The 15,245-nt window shown below is 46.1% G+C and overlaps 1 protein-coding gene across 1 annotated transcript in view; it reads right to left on the bottom strand.

Moving 5' to 3' along the window:
- The window catches only part of CRACD (capping protein inhibiting regulator of actin dynamics), a gene marked incomplete at both ends in the record, with an annotated part of 125,746 nt that overhangs the window by 19,386 nt on the left and 91,115 nt on the right, over positions 1–15,245 (bottom strand). Inside the window, one exon of the mRNA XM_080796367.1 lies at positions 6,027–6,162. Within this exon, the coding sequence (XP_080652493.1) occupies positions 6,027–6,162 (136 nt within the window). The remainder of the gene's footprint in view (positions 1–6,026; positions 6,163–15,245) is intronic.

Here is a 15,245-nt window from a genome sequence, read left to right as displayed (position 1 = left end):
AAGAAGAGAAAAAGAATGGGAATGCATTATCTGATATTTACCTTTAATCTGGTTAATACTTAATCCCACAGAGCCACAGGGGGCTTTAGCAATCACATAGTCCAACCCCCTCATTTTATAAAAAATGTCAGAGGTCCAGTGGGGAGAGGTGACTGGCCAAGCTTATGGAAAGAATGGCCGCGAAGGGATTTGAATCCAGGTCTCCTAAAACCACAGTGTTATTTGCTCTGCATTCCACAGGTTCTCACGAATTTGACATTGCGCCACTTTCTTCCTCTAGGGGCAGACATAGAGAGATGCTGCTGCATTCATAACTCTGTGCCCAATTTCCTTGGCAGGAGACTCCCTTGAGGGAGATGCCCCTTCTGAACTCACGGGTACTCCATCCACCCAGCTCCCCCTCGGCCTTGCATGGTAGACAGTGAGACTGCAGAGACACGGAAGAGATGAGCCCAAGACTCCCCTCCCCGCACCCAGGGCACCCCAGCATGCCAAGTCAGGAGCACAGAAAGACAGAGGACTTGTATTTGATCTGCTGCTATTTCAGCCTGAGCCTGCCTCCCCTGGGAAGGAGCACACATCAAAAGCCCCGAGATCAGCCAGTGAAGTACAGCTTGAGCAGCCTGAAAGGGATTTGGGGAGGGGAAGGCTGAGAAAGGGTGCCTTCTCAAAACCATTTAGCAGGAAGCGGCAGTTAGTATCTACCCTAAGCAGATCAAGAAGCAGGCACGGTTAGAGCAGCCGATGGAGTTAGACAAGAGGACACGGTGTAACAAAGTCACGGGCCCGTCCAACTCTGCTGACCTGGGGGAGGGGGTCACACGGTTCCTGTGTCCTAGTGAAAGCCCTAGCCGGAATTCCCTCGGGGACTCCCAGCCCAGCCTTCGGTTTACCAGTTATCCCTGCTCTAGGAGTGTTGGCCGAACCCTGGAAAGTGTGCTAAACCCCCTCAGACTTAGACGTCCTGTTGTCAGGGTCTGCCATGTCTCCATGCTCCGGAACAACTAAGATGAGGGGATTTCCTCTAGTTACAATAGAAAGAATAGTTCTTTAACGAGCTTCCCAGGAGAACTTGGCCTAACAGTCAGTGCCATTCCGTTAGGGGGTTTTGCCACCATCACAAAAAGAGAATGAAAATGCTGAAATTCTTCTTCGTGAGGGCACCTTTTAAAATACTTATGTTGGTCCACCCTGATGCTTAAGACACAAACAAGCGTATGACACAATGTAATCGCAGTCTAGATGGACATAAGCTCCAAAGATGGGATGGCTGTCGTGGCGAGCAATGGAAGAGCTACGCGAGAATGGAAAGAGGAAGTCGATGGGATAAGAACAGGAGGAATAAGACACACGGGGCGAAGCTGGAAGTGGAGACGGTGGTTCTAAGAACTGAAATGGAGAATGAAATCAAAGAGGTGAGCTAAGAGGAGGGTGCAGGGGTTTGGGGTGTGGGGTGTGGGCCTGGCAGCAAGTACCTAGCTGGGGGTGGGGAGACAGGGGGCGGGGGAGGAAGAGGTGGGCGGGAATGAGAACGTGAATCGAAGGGATGACTGATGTCACAGAGACGTGCATCCTGACAAAAGCAACACAATGCTGTTGCCTTTGAGAATAACAACGTGCATTTCTGTGAAGCCACTGATTTAAAATCCCTCTAGAAAAAATAAATTCAGGCTGGTGGATGTGAGCTTAGGGGGATGGGGGAGGGGAGGCTCCCCGGTCATCAAAGAAATGCTGGCCGCTTTCAGGGATCGGGCTGCCGCCTCTCTGTCCAGACAAAGGACTGTCTTCCCAGACGCACACCTGCAGTTGTCAGGGAGGAGACCTCAGAACCAGGCCAGGGTGGGACTGAGGGTTCAGGGCCATCATGACTGACCCTCAGGTTCGCAAGGCAAGGCTCCTGCACCTGCACGTTTTCCCTCCCCCGGGGTTCCTGCTCCAAATGCTTCCTGCAGCCGACTCAAAGCAAATAGGGCTGTTGAGACACTGTGTGACTTACTGACAATTAGAATGTGGCTGCTGAAACCTATTTGGGAATCTCGGGTGTCATGTGACTTGAATGTAGGGCTCAGTGGGACTTTTTTGTGACTTTAGTTCTGTCCACTACTCAGGCATTGTCACGAGAGGAACTCTGATAGAAGCAGCCCCTGACAACCAGACTGTCGGGATGGAGCCTGCCCTGGTAAACTACGACCACTCCGTCCACCTTCTCTCCTACCCAGGGGCCCTTCATGTACACTGCAAGGACAGCCGGAGGTGGGGGAGGGCACTGCGCCTACACCGACAGGCCATGCGGCTGTGAATGGGGTTACTGTGAGGACTGGAATGTGAGCTAAAAGGGACTATATTTTATTCATTCAAACTGGGCCATTTTGTTGTAACATGGAATGCCAGAGAGTGATGTTATAGGAATGCACATGCATATTTATGAGGCTTTCTCCTATGGTGTGGGAATTCCAAGTACATGGTATTCGGCAGCTCTCGCACAGCCAGGATTTAGATTCCCCCAGACTGCTCGCGGCCATCCTTTACACTGTGTCTGCGAGAACAAAGCAGAAGAAAAATAAAGTTTCTGTCTTCTTGAGTGAACTACAGATGCACCCGTAGTGAAAATGAATTCTTAAAGAGAGGCAAAAGAAAAAGCATATAGATTTAAAGACATCTGCTCTACGCAGAAGTGGCTAAGAGTGGGTATCTATTCTTTGTGTCCATGACAGCTGCATGAAGTGTCAAAAACCTCCAACATATGACACTTGGGCATTTTTAAGTAAAATCCAGCTCCGCGGGAGTCAGTAGCTACTGAAGACGGAGGCTCTTCCTCCTGGGCTAAGTAGTCCGTGGTCTAATAGAGCTAGCATCTTCTGACAAAGGTGTGGTATAATTCTACAAATCACCTGCAGGCTTAGACTCCAATGTTCCTGCCTGAGTTTTATCGTCACTTGTTACCCACTTCATAGCCTGGGTCTGATCTGATCTAAGCAGGTACCTCCCTGGTCTGTGATCTGGGCAGGTGTAAGGAACATCAAGGTCACTGCAGTCCAGATGCAACCAAGTGCAAAGCTTCCCCAAACGCTCTGTGCTACAGCAGGTGAGCAGTGGTTCCGTACGGAGGGCAGACTTTGAGAACTAGAGGGCCCAGATCATCCATCATATTTACCCCCTTATTTTTCAGATGGGGACAGTGAGGATCAGAGAGGTTCAATGACTTCCCTGGAAGCCGCACAGCCAGGTGGTGGGGGAGGCCTGGCACAGAATTTTTATTTCACCCACTGGCCATGGAACAGCTGACTGTTATGTGTAGGATCTTCAAAAAGGTTATCACTACTGGTCTGACCCCTGTAACTGTCCTATATATTAGAATTTGTTCTCCCTACAAACATGTATTTTTATACTCGGGGAAAAAAAAGAGTCATTTTTCTTGTAAAGTTTCAATCATTTGTGACAGAAATTTTGGCAGGTGATAGATTCACTTGATTCAGAAAATGCAGGCTTACTGACGACGCTGCATTCAGTCATTCTGCCCTCAGAGCGGTTACAGACCACCCCAGCGCCCCGGCCAGCCAGCCGAGCTGGGATGACCACGTGTGGACACTAGAGGGCGACCTTTGCCAACACAGTCAGTACGTGCACCTTTCTGGGGGGTTCCAAGGACTGGGAAGTTTCTCAGGCCAGAGAAAAATGGCTCCCCACCCGCAGCCCCACCCCCAATGGTATTATGATAGAAATCTCATTTCAAAAGAATGTCTTAATAGTGACTAATCAGCCTGCCAGGACATCTACTGTCAAATAGGTATCCGTTACTTTTCTGTTTTTAATAAACATACGTACATACACAAACACGATTTCGGACATAAAAAACATACATGCCTCTGACATAACTAACACCCTCATTCCATGCTGGAGTCTACGAGGGGGCGGTCTTTTATGCTGCTTACTGAGCATCAATACCAGCATAACGTTGTCATGGAAAAATGCAAAGCATTCATGCAAGTATTAATAAAGTTAACTACTGTTTCTATGACTTACCAGGAACATACTGCTTAGTCGACTGAAAAATAAAGCACAGTCTTTTGGGGGTGATACAGTCATATCTTAATGTCACTCCAAAAATCACATTTTCTCTGATAATGGTCCCCATTTCCCTCCTCAAAGAGCAAAGCCTCTTTATTTTTAAAAAAGTAGAACTAGAGAGCGGTAAAGAAGCTTGTGAATCCATACTACAGCAGAAGCAAAGTCAGGCAGACCTCGGGTGAGTAGGTATTGCCCAAAGGAGGGCACTTTCCTCACATTTTCCTTTCTGTTGTTAATAGAACTGCTGCTTCAGGGAAGTTGGTTGTTTTACATTTTATTTATTTATTTATTAAAAAAAATTTTTTTTGGTTGTTTTACATTTTAACTGTAAGATCTGATCCTTTAAACTTGGGCCCCGCAGCGTGAACTGGAACAGGCACTCACGCATTCTTACTGAGTTTCAACAGTGCAGAGTTATATGTTTTTCCCAAGTCCAAATCCACTTCCTGGAGGGGCAGTGGCATGCGGTGTGACGTTAGCACAGACATCGTTTAAGACAACACACTATTATCTAATTTTTAAAGAACTCCTTGAAAGCCCTTATGAAATACAGCAGTTTCACAGACTTAACTCTGGAAGTCACTCCTCTTGGAAAGGGCATATTGTGAGCCCGGAGTTCAGAACTTAATAGTAATGGCCCAGGACCCAAAATACTGCACGAAGGAAAGGTGATGTGGGGAGGGGGTCCAGCATTTTCTTTGGCAGTCACCACCCTTCCTCTTCTCCAGCCTAGGAGAAGTGACAGCTTGCTTATTCTTCTGAGTCTGTACACATGTAGCAGCACAGCCAGCAAGAACTGAGAGCAGAACCTGGTCAGGACATGCTGGAACCTGACGGAAGGGCCTGCGTCGGCACTGAGGGCAGGACGGTGGCCCTGGGCCATGGCTGGCGGCAGGTATAAAGATCCAGGCAAGCTCAGGTGTGGTTCCGGGTGTTAGCTATTTCCCCTCCTGCCATATGCTATATTCAGCTGAGTGTGCGGACATGTAGCCAAACACAGACCCCAAAATGCATAGCTAATGTTCAGTAGAAACAAGAACATTTCAAGAAAATAGAAAATTTCCTTTGAGTATCGGCAGCTACTCAAGCCAGCTGTTCCCCCCGCCCTTTATTCATTTATACATTCGTTATTGTAGACTTACAGACAGATGGGAATCAGCAAACCAGAGTCCCCCGTTCATAATTTGGATCGCCTCCAAGCCTCCCCATCTCAGAGAAGTGCTTGCTTGGGCACTTCTGTCGGGTGAGTGAATCCTACCAGGCTATCGAGCAAACCTATGTGGTCGGATCCCAGGTGTCTCTGCTCCTCTTGCTTTCCCTGGATTTCCCATGATCTCAATCACATTTAGTGAATAATTATTTTATTAAATTTTCATTATGAAGGAGTTACCACCTGCGTCAGTTTTATAGAGGAAAACTGCCCAACTCTGCAGCATGAGCAGGAGGGAGGTTTAAGAGCTTCCTGGCATTCCTCCAAGATAGGGCGGCTCAGGGGAAGCCAGATTTACAAATACAGCAAATAATAAAGAGTCTCCCCCGTCACTGTCCAAGTAGGGGACGTGCTGTGCATGCCCCTCAGCTCACAGTCAATCCTGTGCTCAGGGATTATGGGCGACATTCAATGGTTACTTTTCCAACCCCCGCTCCCCGCCCCGCCAAGTCCTGAAGCTTCTCTTGGGTACCTGTCCTCATGACATGCAGTTAAAAATGAAGGAACAGCTCAACAGAACAGGAGTGGGGTTGTTAGGTAAGTAGGTACAATGGTGACGGTGTACCTCTCACAGGGCACAGAAGGCTTCCAGAGAACAGAGTCAGGGTTGAGAGAGCAGAAATTCTCACCAGGAGCTCCCCTGGCTCTCCCGATCCCTTACTCGAGGCCACTCTCAGGATTTTCCCACTTCCCACCATTGCCGGGCCCCCTTCTATGGATCTGACTTTCCAATCTCAAGCTGTCTTACCTGAAGAGTTTTGACTTTGCCCAGGATGTTGTCCTGTGACATTGCTTGAACTGTCTGCTCACTTTCTGCTCCCCCATCAGGGATAAAAATACTGTCATGGGAAAATGCCCGGGTTCCCATAGAATAGTTGAAGGACCTGGAATGCAAATCATGTGCTTCATTTTATTAGGATGATAATATTTCTTTTGGCAATTCAGTTTCCTGTTCCTCCTGATTTAGGGGACTCCCCCCACAACCCCTGTCTCCCTCAGAAAGCACTTCCAGCATTGTGTCCTTTTCTGCGAGGGGTCAGCCAAGTCGCTCGTAGGAGAAAGGGTCTCTCAGAAATACGGGAGCTTGTCCCCAACACAGGGTTTTAGAGCCGCTCCAGGACAGAACTCAAAGACAGCTTTTGACTTGTAGAGGATCCGGTACCCAAGGCCTGGCAGGAATTGTAAACGGAGGAGCCCACGTCCTGACAAGCCTTTCGAGCTGCCGCTATCCGTTTTCCCCCAGGAAGCCTGTCAACCAGCACTTTCGAAATCACATGCAGATCTACAGGTTAGACGCGAGAGATTTTCTCCTTCAGATGACAATCAGATTGTTAAAAAGATCCACGTATCAAAGACAGAGACTTGACAAGGCCGAGAATTGCTGAGAGGGCCTACAGGTATAGTCTCTGGGGCTGGACTCTTTAAGAGAAACACGTGTTGGAGCAATCCGGGTGGGCTTCGTGCACAGCGAGCAGCTCGGAAGTGGTAGGTACCCAACAGTAAACACGTTTCAGCTGAGCGGGTGCACTTCGTGGAGTCCAGGCTTCCACCTGGGGTGAGCGGCAGAAGCCACTGTTCCTCGCCCAGTCTCGGACATAACTGCACTCTGAGAAGGCTGCTCCCAGGCGTGGGCAGAACCACACACTCTCTGGAAGGCAGGGCAGGTGCATTTCCATGACGCTGGGCGCGGGGGCAGACTCCCGGGGTGAGAAGGGGCTTCCCCTGCTTCCCTCCTTAGAAGCGGGTCCCACCTGGGGCTTTTATCAGTGACCCAGTGTCAGCCCTCGGGGACGGGCGCCTGCAGCTGGGGCTTCTAAACTGAATTTCACACATGCAGCAGGCGGGGTCTAGACGGGGTTGGGAGGGCTGAGTACCAAATCCTGCCTTCGAGTCAGCCAAATTCGAGGCAGCAAGGTGACAAAGCCTATGAGGTTGGGAAACCAAAGGCTTGGATGCGAGCCTCCGGGCTGTGCGACCTTTGTCAATGACAGTAAGAGCCGCCACCAACCCCACCCTGATGAAAAGCTGTGCTGGAGTGTTACTTTTGTCATTTCAACCCCAACCCCTTGTTGCAGATGAAACTCGGGGAGTAAATACCCGTATCTAAAGTCATCTGAATAGAAGCAGTAGAGTGAGAAAATGAACTCAGAGCTGTGGACTACGATCCCTCTCCCAGCCAGCTGAAGTGTTTTAAAGCAGCAGAATAGGTTAGTCTTCCCTCGAGTGAGGGGAGGGGGACGCCAGTGGGAGAGGAAGGTGGGACGCAAATGCCACGTGGGCTGGACCTGGATTAGAGATACTGAACGGCTAGAACACCAGACCCTCTAGAGCAGCGACCCACTTTATGAAACAGGAGGCACCGTCTAGGGTATGAATATGAAAAGAATCAAAGATCTCACTATCTCGCTGTCTTCAGAGACTCTGGCCAGCCACATCGCCCTGGTGCTAGGCTAAATCCCATTCCAGTTTCTTAGGCAACCTTGACTGAACCATGAACTTTATCTCCCTGATCCCATTCTTCTTCCAGGTAGACTAAGAATCGACACCCTCCTATCCTACTCCTTCTCCTACTCTTTCTGTGTCGCCCCGAATGTTCCTTGCTGCCAACTGAATGTCCCATTCCCCACTTCCAGATAATCACATTGAAAAAACAAAAAATGAACGGTAACGATAGTGGTAGTGATAATTACAGTAATAGTGGCAGTCACAATGGCAATATTAGTACGGGCTAGATTTTATCAGACATGTGCTGTGTCCCTGTCATTTGTGTTAACCTCTTTAGTATAATATCTGAATCCTTCTGATATATAATATTTAAACTGTATGTGGTAGGCACTAGTATGAAGCCTACTTACAGAAGAGGAGACTAAGGCTTGAAGACAGTGGGTGACTCGCAATGAATGAAGTGATGTGAATCTGTTTCTGGCCTCGTTTTCATTGGTCTACTTGTCTATTTTTACAGCAATAATCCCACACTGTCTCAATTACTACAGCCTTTTTTTTTTTTTTAAGATTTTATTTATTTGACAGAGAGACACAGCGAGAGAGGGAACACAAGTAACGAGAGTAGGAGAGGGAGAAGCAGGCTTCCCACGAACACGGAACCCGATGCCAGCCTCGATCCCAGGACCCTGAGATCATGACCAGTGTCATGATCCCATGACCCTGAGCTGAAGGGAGACACTTAACAACTGAGACACCCAGGCGCCCCATCACTACAACTTTTTAATGTGCCTTTGTATCTAGTAGTTTAACTTCTCCAGCTTTGATTTTTTTTTTGTTTTGTCAAGATGGCTATTCTTATCTATGCATTTCTGCATAAACTCACGTACATACCCACACTTGAACACACTCCTAGAGTTACGTTTTTTTTTTTTTTTTAAGATTTTATTTATTTATTTGACAGAGAGAGAGATCACAAGTAGGCAGAGAGGCAGGCAGAGAGAGAGGAGGAAGCAGGCTCTCTTCGGAGCAGAGAGCACGATGTGGGGCTCAATTCCAGGACCCTGAGATCATGACCTGAGCCGAAAGCAGAGGCTTAACCCGCTGAGCCACCCAGGTGCCCCAAGAATTGCTTTTGTGATGGCATTAGATCTACAGATAAATTTTGGGATAACTAACATTGTCACAATTCTTTTTTTTTTTATTTATTTATTTATTTATTTATTTATTTATTTATTTATTTATTTGTCAGAGAGAGAGAGGAGCGAGAGTGAGCACAAGTAGACAGAGTGGCAGGCAGAGGCAGAGGGAGAAGCAGGCTCCCCGCCGAGCAAGGAGCCCGATGTGGGACTCGATCCCAGGACGCTGGGATCATGACCTGAGCCGAAGGCAGCTGCCCAACCAACTGAGCCACCCAGGCGTCCCAACATTGTCACAATTCTTGATTTAGTCCATGAGCATCAGATATCCTCATTTGTTCAGCTCCCACTTACTTTCTCTCAATGTTTTGTAGTGTTGTGCGTAGAGGCTTTGTACATATTTTGATAGACTTACTCCTACTTATTTGAGGTTTCTGAACTCATTGCAAATGGTATAGCCTAAAGTTTTTATTTCCTAATTATTAATTGGTGGAATATTAAATTATAATTGATCTTTGCATATTGTTCTTAAAACTAGGCTTAGCTAAATTTATTAACTATAATAATATGACTTGATTCTTTTGGACTCCCAATGTATACAAACAGGTTGCCTGTGACCAAAGGCAGTTTTGTTTATTTTAAATCCATCCTTCCTTCCTTCCTTTCTTCCCTCCCTTTCTCTCTTTTCTTTGTCATACTGCATTATCTAGGAACTTCACAAAGTTGAACAGAAGTCATGATGGTAGATTTGTTATGTTCTGGAACTAAGCAAAAATGCATTCAATATTTTACCATTAAGTTATGCTGTAACCTATAGATTTTTTTGTAGGTTATCTCATTGCTTCTTCAAAAAGACAGGCAATCTATCATCTTTTATTTATAGCTGATATTAAGATTTTTCTCTTTGCCTTGGTTTACAGCAGTTTTACTCTCTCATGGTCATTGTGAATTTCCTCTAATTTATCTATTTATAATACATACATAATACTTCCTAAACCTGTTACTTGTGGCTTTCATCAATTCTGGAAAATCCTCAGCCTTCAAATATTGCTTCTATCCCCTTTTTCCTTTATTCCCCCTCTGATTCTCCAATGTTTGAATGCCTTACGCTGTTTCCCATACCTGTCAATTCTTTTCACTCAATATGATTTAATATGGATTTTTTCTTTTTTTTTTTTAAGGTTTTATTTATTTCTTTGTCAGAGAGTGAGCGAGCAAGAGTGCACAACAGGAGGAATGGCAGGCAAAGGGAGAAGCAGGCTCCCCACTGAGCAAGGAGCCAGATGTGGGACTGGACCCTATGATCAGGACCTGAGCTGAAGGGAGATGCTTACTGACTGAGCCATCCAGGTGTCCCTTAGTATAGATTTTTCTACTGACCTAGATTTCAGCTCATTAATTCTCTCTTTAGTTATATCTAGTCTACTGTTAAAACTATCTATTGAGGGGTGCCTGGGTGGCTCAGTCAGTTAAGTGTCTGCCTTTGGCTCAGGTCATGATCCCAGGGTCCTGGGATTGAGTCCCAATTGGGCTCTCTGCTCAGCAGGAAGCCTGCTTATCCCTGTTGCCCTGCTTGTAGTCCCCCTCTTGCCATCTGTCAAATAAATAATTAAAATTAAAAAACTAAACTAAAAACAAACAACTATCCATTGAGCACTTAATTTCAGTACTGTTTTTCATATCTAGAATTTCCATTTGATTCTTTTTAATAGATTCCAGTTCTCTGGTGAAATTCTCTATCTTGTCAACTATTTTATTGAATGTATTAATCACAATTATTGAAATACTAAAACTCCAATATCTTTATATCATCTTTGGGTCTACTTCTATTTTTCTGTTTTTCTCATAGTTTGTTTCTCAACTGCCTGGTAATTTTTTGATTTAAGTCTAAGTATCAAGAATGAAACACGGTAGAGGCTGGGTTGTCTCCTTCCAGTGAGGACTCACCCAATCCTTCAGCCATCAGTGGCAGAGAGGATCACCTCAATTCAATTAGGGACTGAACTGACCATGGCTGGTTAGCAATCTTAGTAAGGCTCAGACTAGCTCTGCTTTGTCCTCATACCTAGGCTAAGGCCTCCTGTTGTCTCAACTGACAGCCTGGGTTGCTTCCTAAGGTCCCCCTCCTTGGTAGGCCCCAGACCCCAATTTTCATCTTTCTAACATCGCACACTGTCAAAAACTGTGTTGCCTGGGGCACCTGGGTGGCTCAGTGGGTTAAGCCTCTGCCTTCAGCTTGGGTTGTGATCCCAGGGTGCTGGGATCGAGCCCCACATGGGGATCTCGGCTCGGTGGGGAGCCTGCTTTTCTCTCTCTTTCTCTCTGCCTGCCTCTCTGCCTACTTGTGATCTCTGTCTGTCAAATGAATAAATAAACTCTTAAAAAAAAAAAAAAACCAAAAAAACGAAAACTGTCACCTAGATTTAGATTCATTCTTCTGAGTTTCTCTTCTCTTGGGGATTTCAGTCCTTCAAGTCCTGGCTACCTCGGCAGCCACAAACTCCAGTTTTTGTATTCCAGACTCCAGGAGATTGCCTCCAGTTCTGCTGCCTTCTCCTCCTCTTGGCAGCCACTCTCAGGCTTTTTGGTCTCTTGCTCTCCACGAGTCACTTAATGCCCACAGAGGAGAAACAGTGTGCAGAAAGTCACTTAATGCCCACAGAGGAGAAACAGTGTGCAGAAAGTTGGGCTCAACTCAGGGGGCTTCCGTTCTCTCCAGTATCTCATTGTTCAAGTCTGGTGCATGAGCAGCAATCAGACGCCTTCAAACAGATGTCTTTGTTTAAATATTCTCTCTGCATTTCTACTTGTTTGTAGTGGAAGCACTGATTTGCTTCAAGCTACTTCATCACAGCCGGAAGTAGAAGTGATTAAATAACTTTTTGATACTTATGAGGTTTCTACAATTGTCAGAACCTACTTATGTATAAGGCTATTACTCTTAAGAGGATTACTTTTCAAACCAAAAACATTTCTATCTTTTTCTTCTTAGATCTAGTTTTTGTCCTGTTTTAAAGCTCTGAGAAGGAACAATGGAGGAGAATGGTAACTGGTTTATTGGTTATATGAATGAACACTCTCTTCTAAATATTTCAGTTTACATCATGTAAGTTAACACTAAATCCTTGGCAATTTGAATAATCTTGAATATTTGGTGATCGTGGCTACCAGCTCCGGTTCCAAACAACTCTACAACGTAGATTATTTCCTTTTCTCTGAAGGGGAAGCCTTGACAAAGAGTAGGTGAAAACACTGCCCAGAGTTCCGGAATTTGAGACAGGGCTGGAATTCAACTGAATAGGCAGCGTGTGGAGATCTCAGCTTGAAATTCAGTTCTTAGGAACAACGAGTTTGGTGGAATCATTGTCCTTAACAGCTGGGAACTAGGAATTACATGATGGGAGGTGGAGGGGCCACCTAACACAAACTGTACCTTAGCAGAGTTCATCTGGACTTCTTTATTCTTGACATTTAAAGATTTTTCACAATTGATTGCGAATCAGGCCAATCCTCCCCCTTCCTTTTATTATGCGTGAATTTAGAGGCAAGGCCTCTGAGCCTCAAAGAGGCAACTTTCCCTCAGGCTTTATGTTCTCAAAAGGAAAAAAAAAAAAGCCACTTAGCTGTGTGGGAACCTTCTCTTCCCATGCCAAGAACACAGAGCAGCCTCTTGATCATGAGAAGAGATGTATAAGGACCTCTAAAATCCCCCAGATTTTGAACTTCTAAATGAAGCATTCTTAATACATTTAACAGTCCTTTAAATTTAAACATCATCATCTAAAGTCAAATGCAAAGCACCTGTAGTAAAAACAAACTCCAGAAGGAAAGAAAAAGAGGCCCACTTGGGAAATTTGTAACAACACTGGTCTCTGAGGAAAAGTCTTCATTAGTTTAGGGAAGAATCATAGCCATGCCTTGCAGAGGTCAGAAAAATGGTCCCTTTGGCCATGGAGGTCCAGGCAGCAGAAGCTCCTGGGGCCCTAGGGGCAGAAAGCATGGCTGAGATGTCATAACTCTCATTTCCCTATCTCTGTCCTGGCTTTGTTGCTGATGTTGCTGGTTATTGGTAGAGAGGCTCAGATTTCAAACACCTAATCAGAGGCCTCCAATCCTCCCACAGACCCCTGATTTGGTCTTTCCTTTCACTCTTCCCTGACTCCTACCATTATCTTTTCAAAGGTAAAGATGGTGATTAGGAGCCTGAGGCTCCTCCTCCGGTTTCAAGGATCGCCTTTTACAACGTCTGTGTGGCTCCAGTACTCTCCTCTCCTCTCCCCACACGTCCAGCTGCACAGTGGACCCTGCTACTTGGCTGTCCCACTGTCTGCGAACTCAACATCAATGAAATCAAGGTCATCAGTGTCTCCCACAAAACTCCCATTTTTTCCTGTTTCTTTGTTACTATCACCCCTCAGGCTCTGTGCAGTTATCATTTTATGTGAGGTCCGGTCCAGGTCAGGAGGAAGCCGTAGTGCGCTAGACCTTAATGAGTAACATCATCTGTCCTTTCCCATTCAGAAATCCTTCGAAAACAGTGCAGAAATCAACGGGTAGGACGAAAAATCCCGCGCTCCCAGACCGACTTCGGCCTGCACTCCATGCTGCCAGCCAAGGCTCCTCCACCCCGCTGCGTGGAGGTGGGGGCTGCCGCTCTGCGAGGCTCCAGTGGGTCTGTCTCTGCACGGAAACCAGCAGCTGGTGGGGGAGCCGCTAATCCAGGGCACCGTCCGCAATAACAGATGGCAGGCCTTGCCCAGCCCACGGTCACTGCTCACGGGGCCTTCTGTGACTACAGAGTCCACGACCTGCCGACAGTCACTGCTCACGGGGCGTTCTGTGACTACAGAGTCCACGACCGGATTCCTTTTGGACAACAGAAGCTAAGGTCCCAGGAGGTGAGCGAGAGACCTGACCAAGCCAGAACTGAAACCAGAACTCAGGCTCCTGAGTCACAGCTGACGGAGCTTTCTAGTTTGACTCAGTGTTTGTCATTAGAAATCCGATAGTTTGGATGTCTTTGGGAACAAAGATGCTATGTGAACAACAGCTGCTAGACTATGACAAGAAAGTAAGATTCCCAGTTCATCCAGGACTGCAAAGCTTTATTCAAAAGAAGGTGAACCGATTTTATTGCTTAAATACCAAAGCTGTGAACCAAATGAGATTCCAGCACCTGTGAATTTTTTTTTTCAAGAGTTTTTATTTAGGGCACCTGGGTGGCTCAGTGTCTGTCTTCGGCTCAGGTCCTGATCCCAGGGTCCTGGGATCAAGCCCCACATCAGGCTCCCTGCTCTGCGGGAAGCCTGCTTCTCTGTCTCCCACTCCTCTTGCTTGTGTTCCCTTTCTCCCTGTTATCTCTCTCTGTCAAATGAATAAATAAAATCTTTTAAAAAAAGGATTTTTTATTTATTCATTTGACACAGAGAGCACAAACAGGAGAGGATGGCAGATGGGGAGGGAGAAGCCAACTCCCTGTTGAGCAGGGAGCCCCTTACAGGCCTTGATTGCAGGACCCCAGGATCACGACCTAAGCAAAAAGCAGATGCTTAACTGACAGCCACCCGGGCACACCATCCGCGAATTTTTGTATATTTGTGTAATATCGACTGAGACTATTTTGTTATAATATATACTTAAAATGTTATTTTAGCCATTTTTAAATGTACAGTTCGGTGGCATTAAGTACATTCACAATTGTCACTGCATCTGTCTCTAGAACTTTTCATCATCCCAAACTGAAACTATCCCCATTCAACAATAACTATCCATCTCCCCTTCCCCTCGCCCCTGGTAACCACTAACTTCCTTCCTTTCTTTCTTTTCTTTGCCTTTTTTTTTCCTTTTCTTTCTTTCATTTTTAAAAAAGATTTATTTATTTATCTGAGAGGGAGAGAGAAAGAGAGAGAGGCGGGGGTGGGGACAGAGGGAGAGAGAGAATCCAAGCAGACTCCACGTCCAACATGCAGCCCAATGTGGGCTCGATCTCATGACCCCGAGATCATGACCTGAGTTGAAATCAAGAGCCGGACACTTAACCAACTGAGCCACCCTGGTGCCCCATCATTCTCCTTTCTATGTCTATGAATTTGACTATTCCAGGCACCTCATGCAAGTGGAATCATACATTTTGTCCTTTTTGTATCTGGTTTATTTCACTTAGCATAGGGTTCTCAAGGTTCACCCATGTAGCACGTGTCAGGATTTCATCTTTTAAGGCTGAATAATGTTCTCCAAGATGTATACCGTCCTGTTTTGTCTGCCCATTCATCTGTGGTTGAACATTTGTTCCTACCTTTTGGCCAGTGTGAATAAATGCGCTTAGACACTGGTATTAATCAAGATTTTTCAAAATGTAAAAATATAGCGTCATGACTTCTAACTAT

This window comes from Martes martes (assembly GCF_963455335.1).
Source record: "Martes martes genome assembly, chromosome: 2".
NCBI classification, from domain to species: domain Eukaryota; kingdom Metazoa; phylum Chordata; class Mammalia; order Carnivora; family Mustelidae; genus Martes; species Martes martes.
This window is presented reverse-complemented; position numbering and strand designations above follow the sequence as displayed.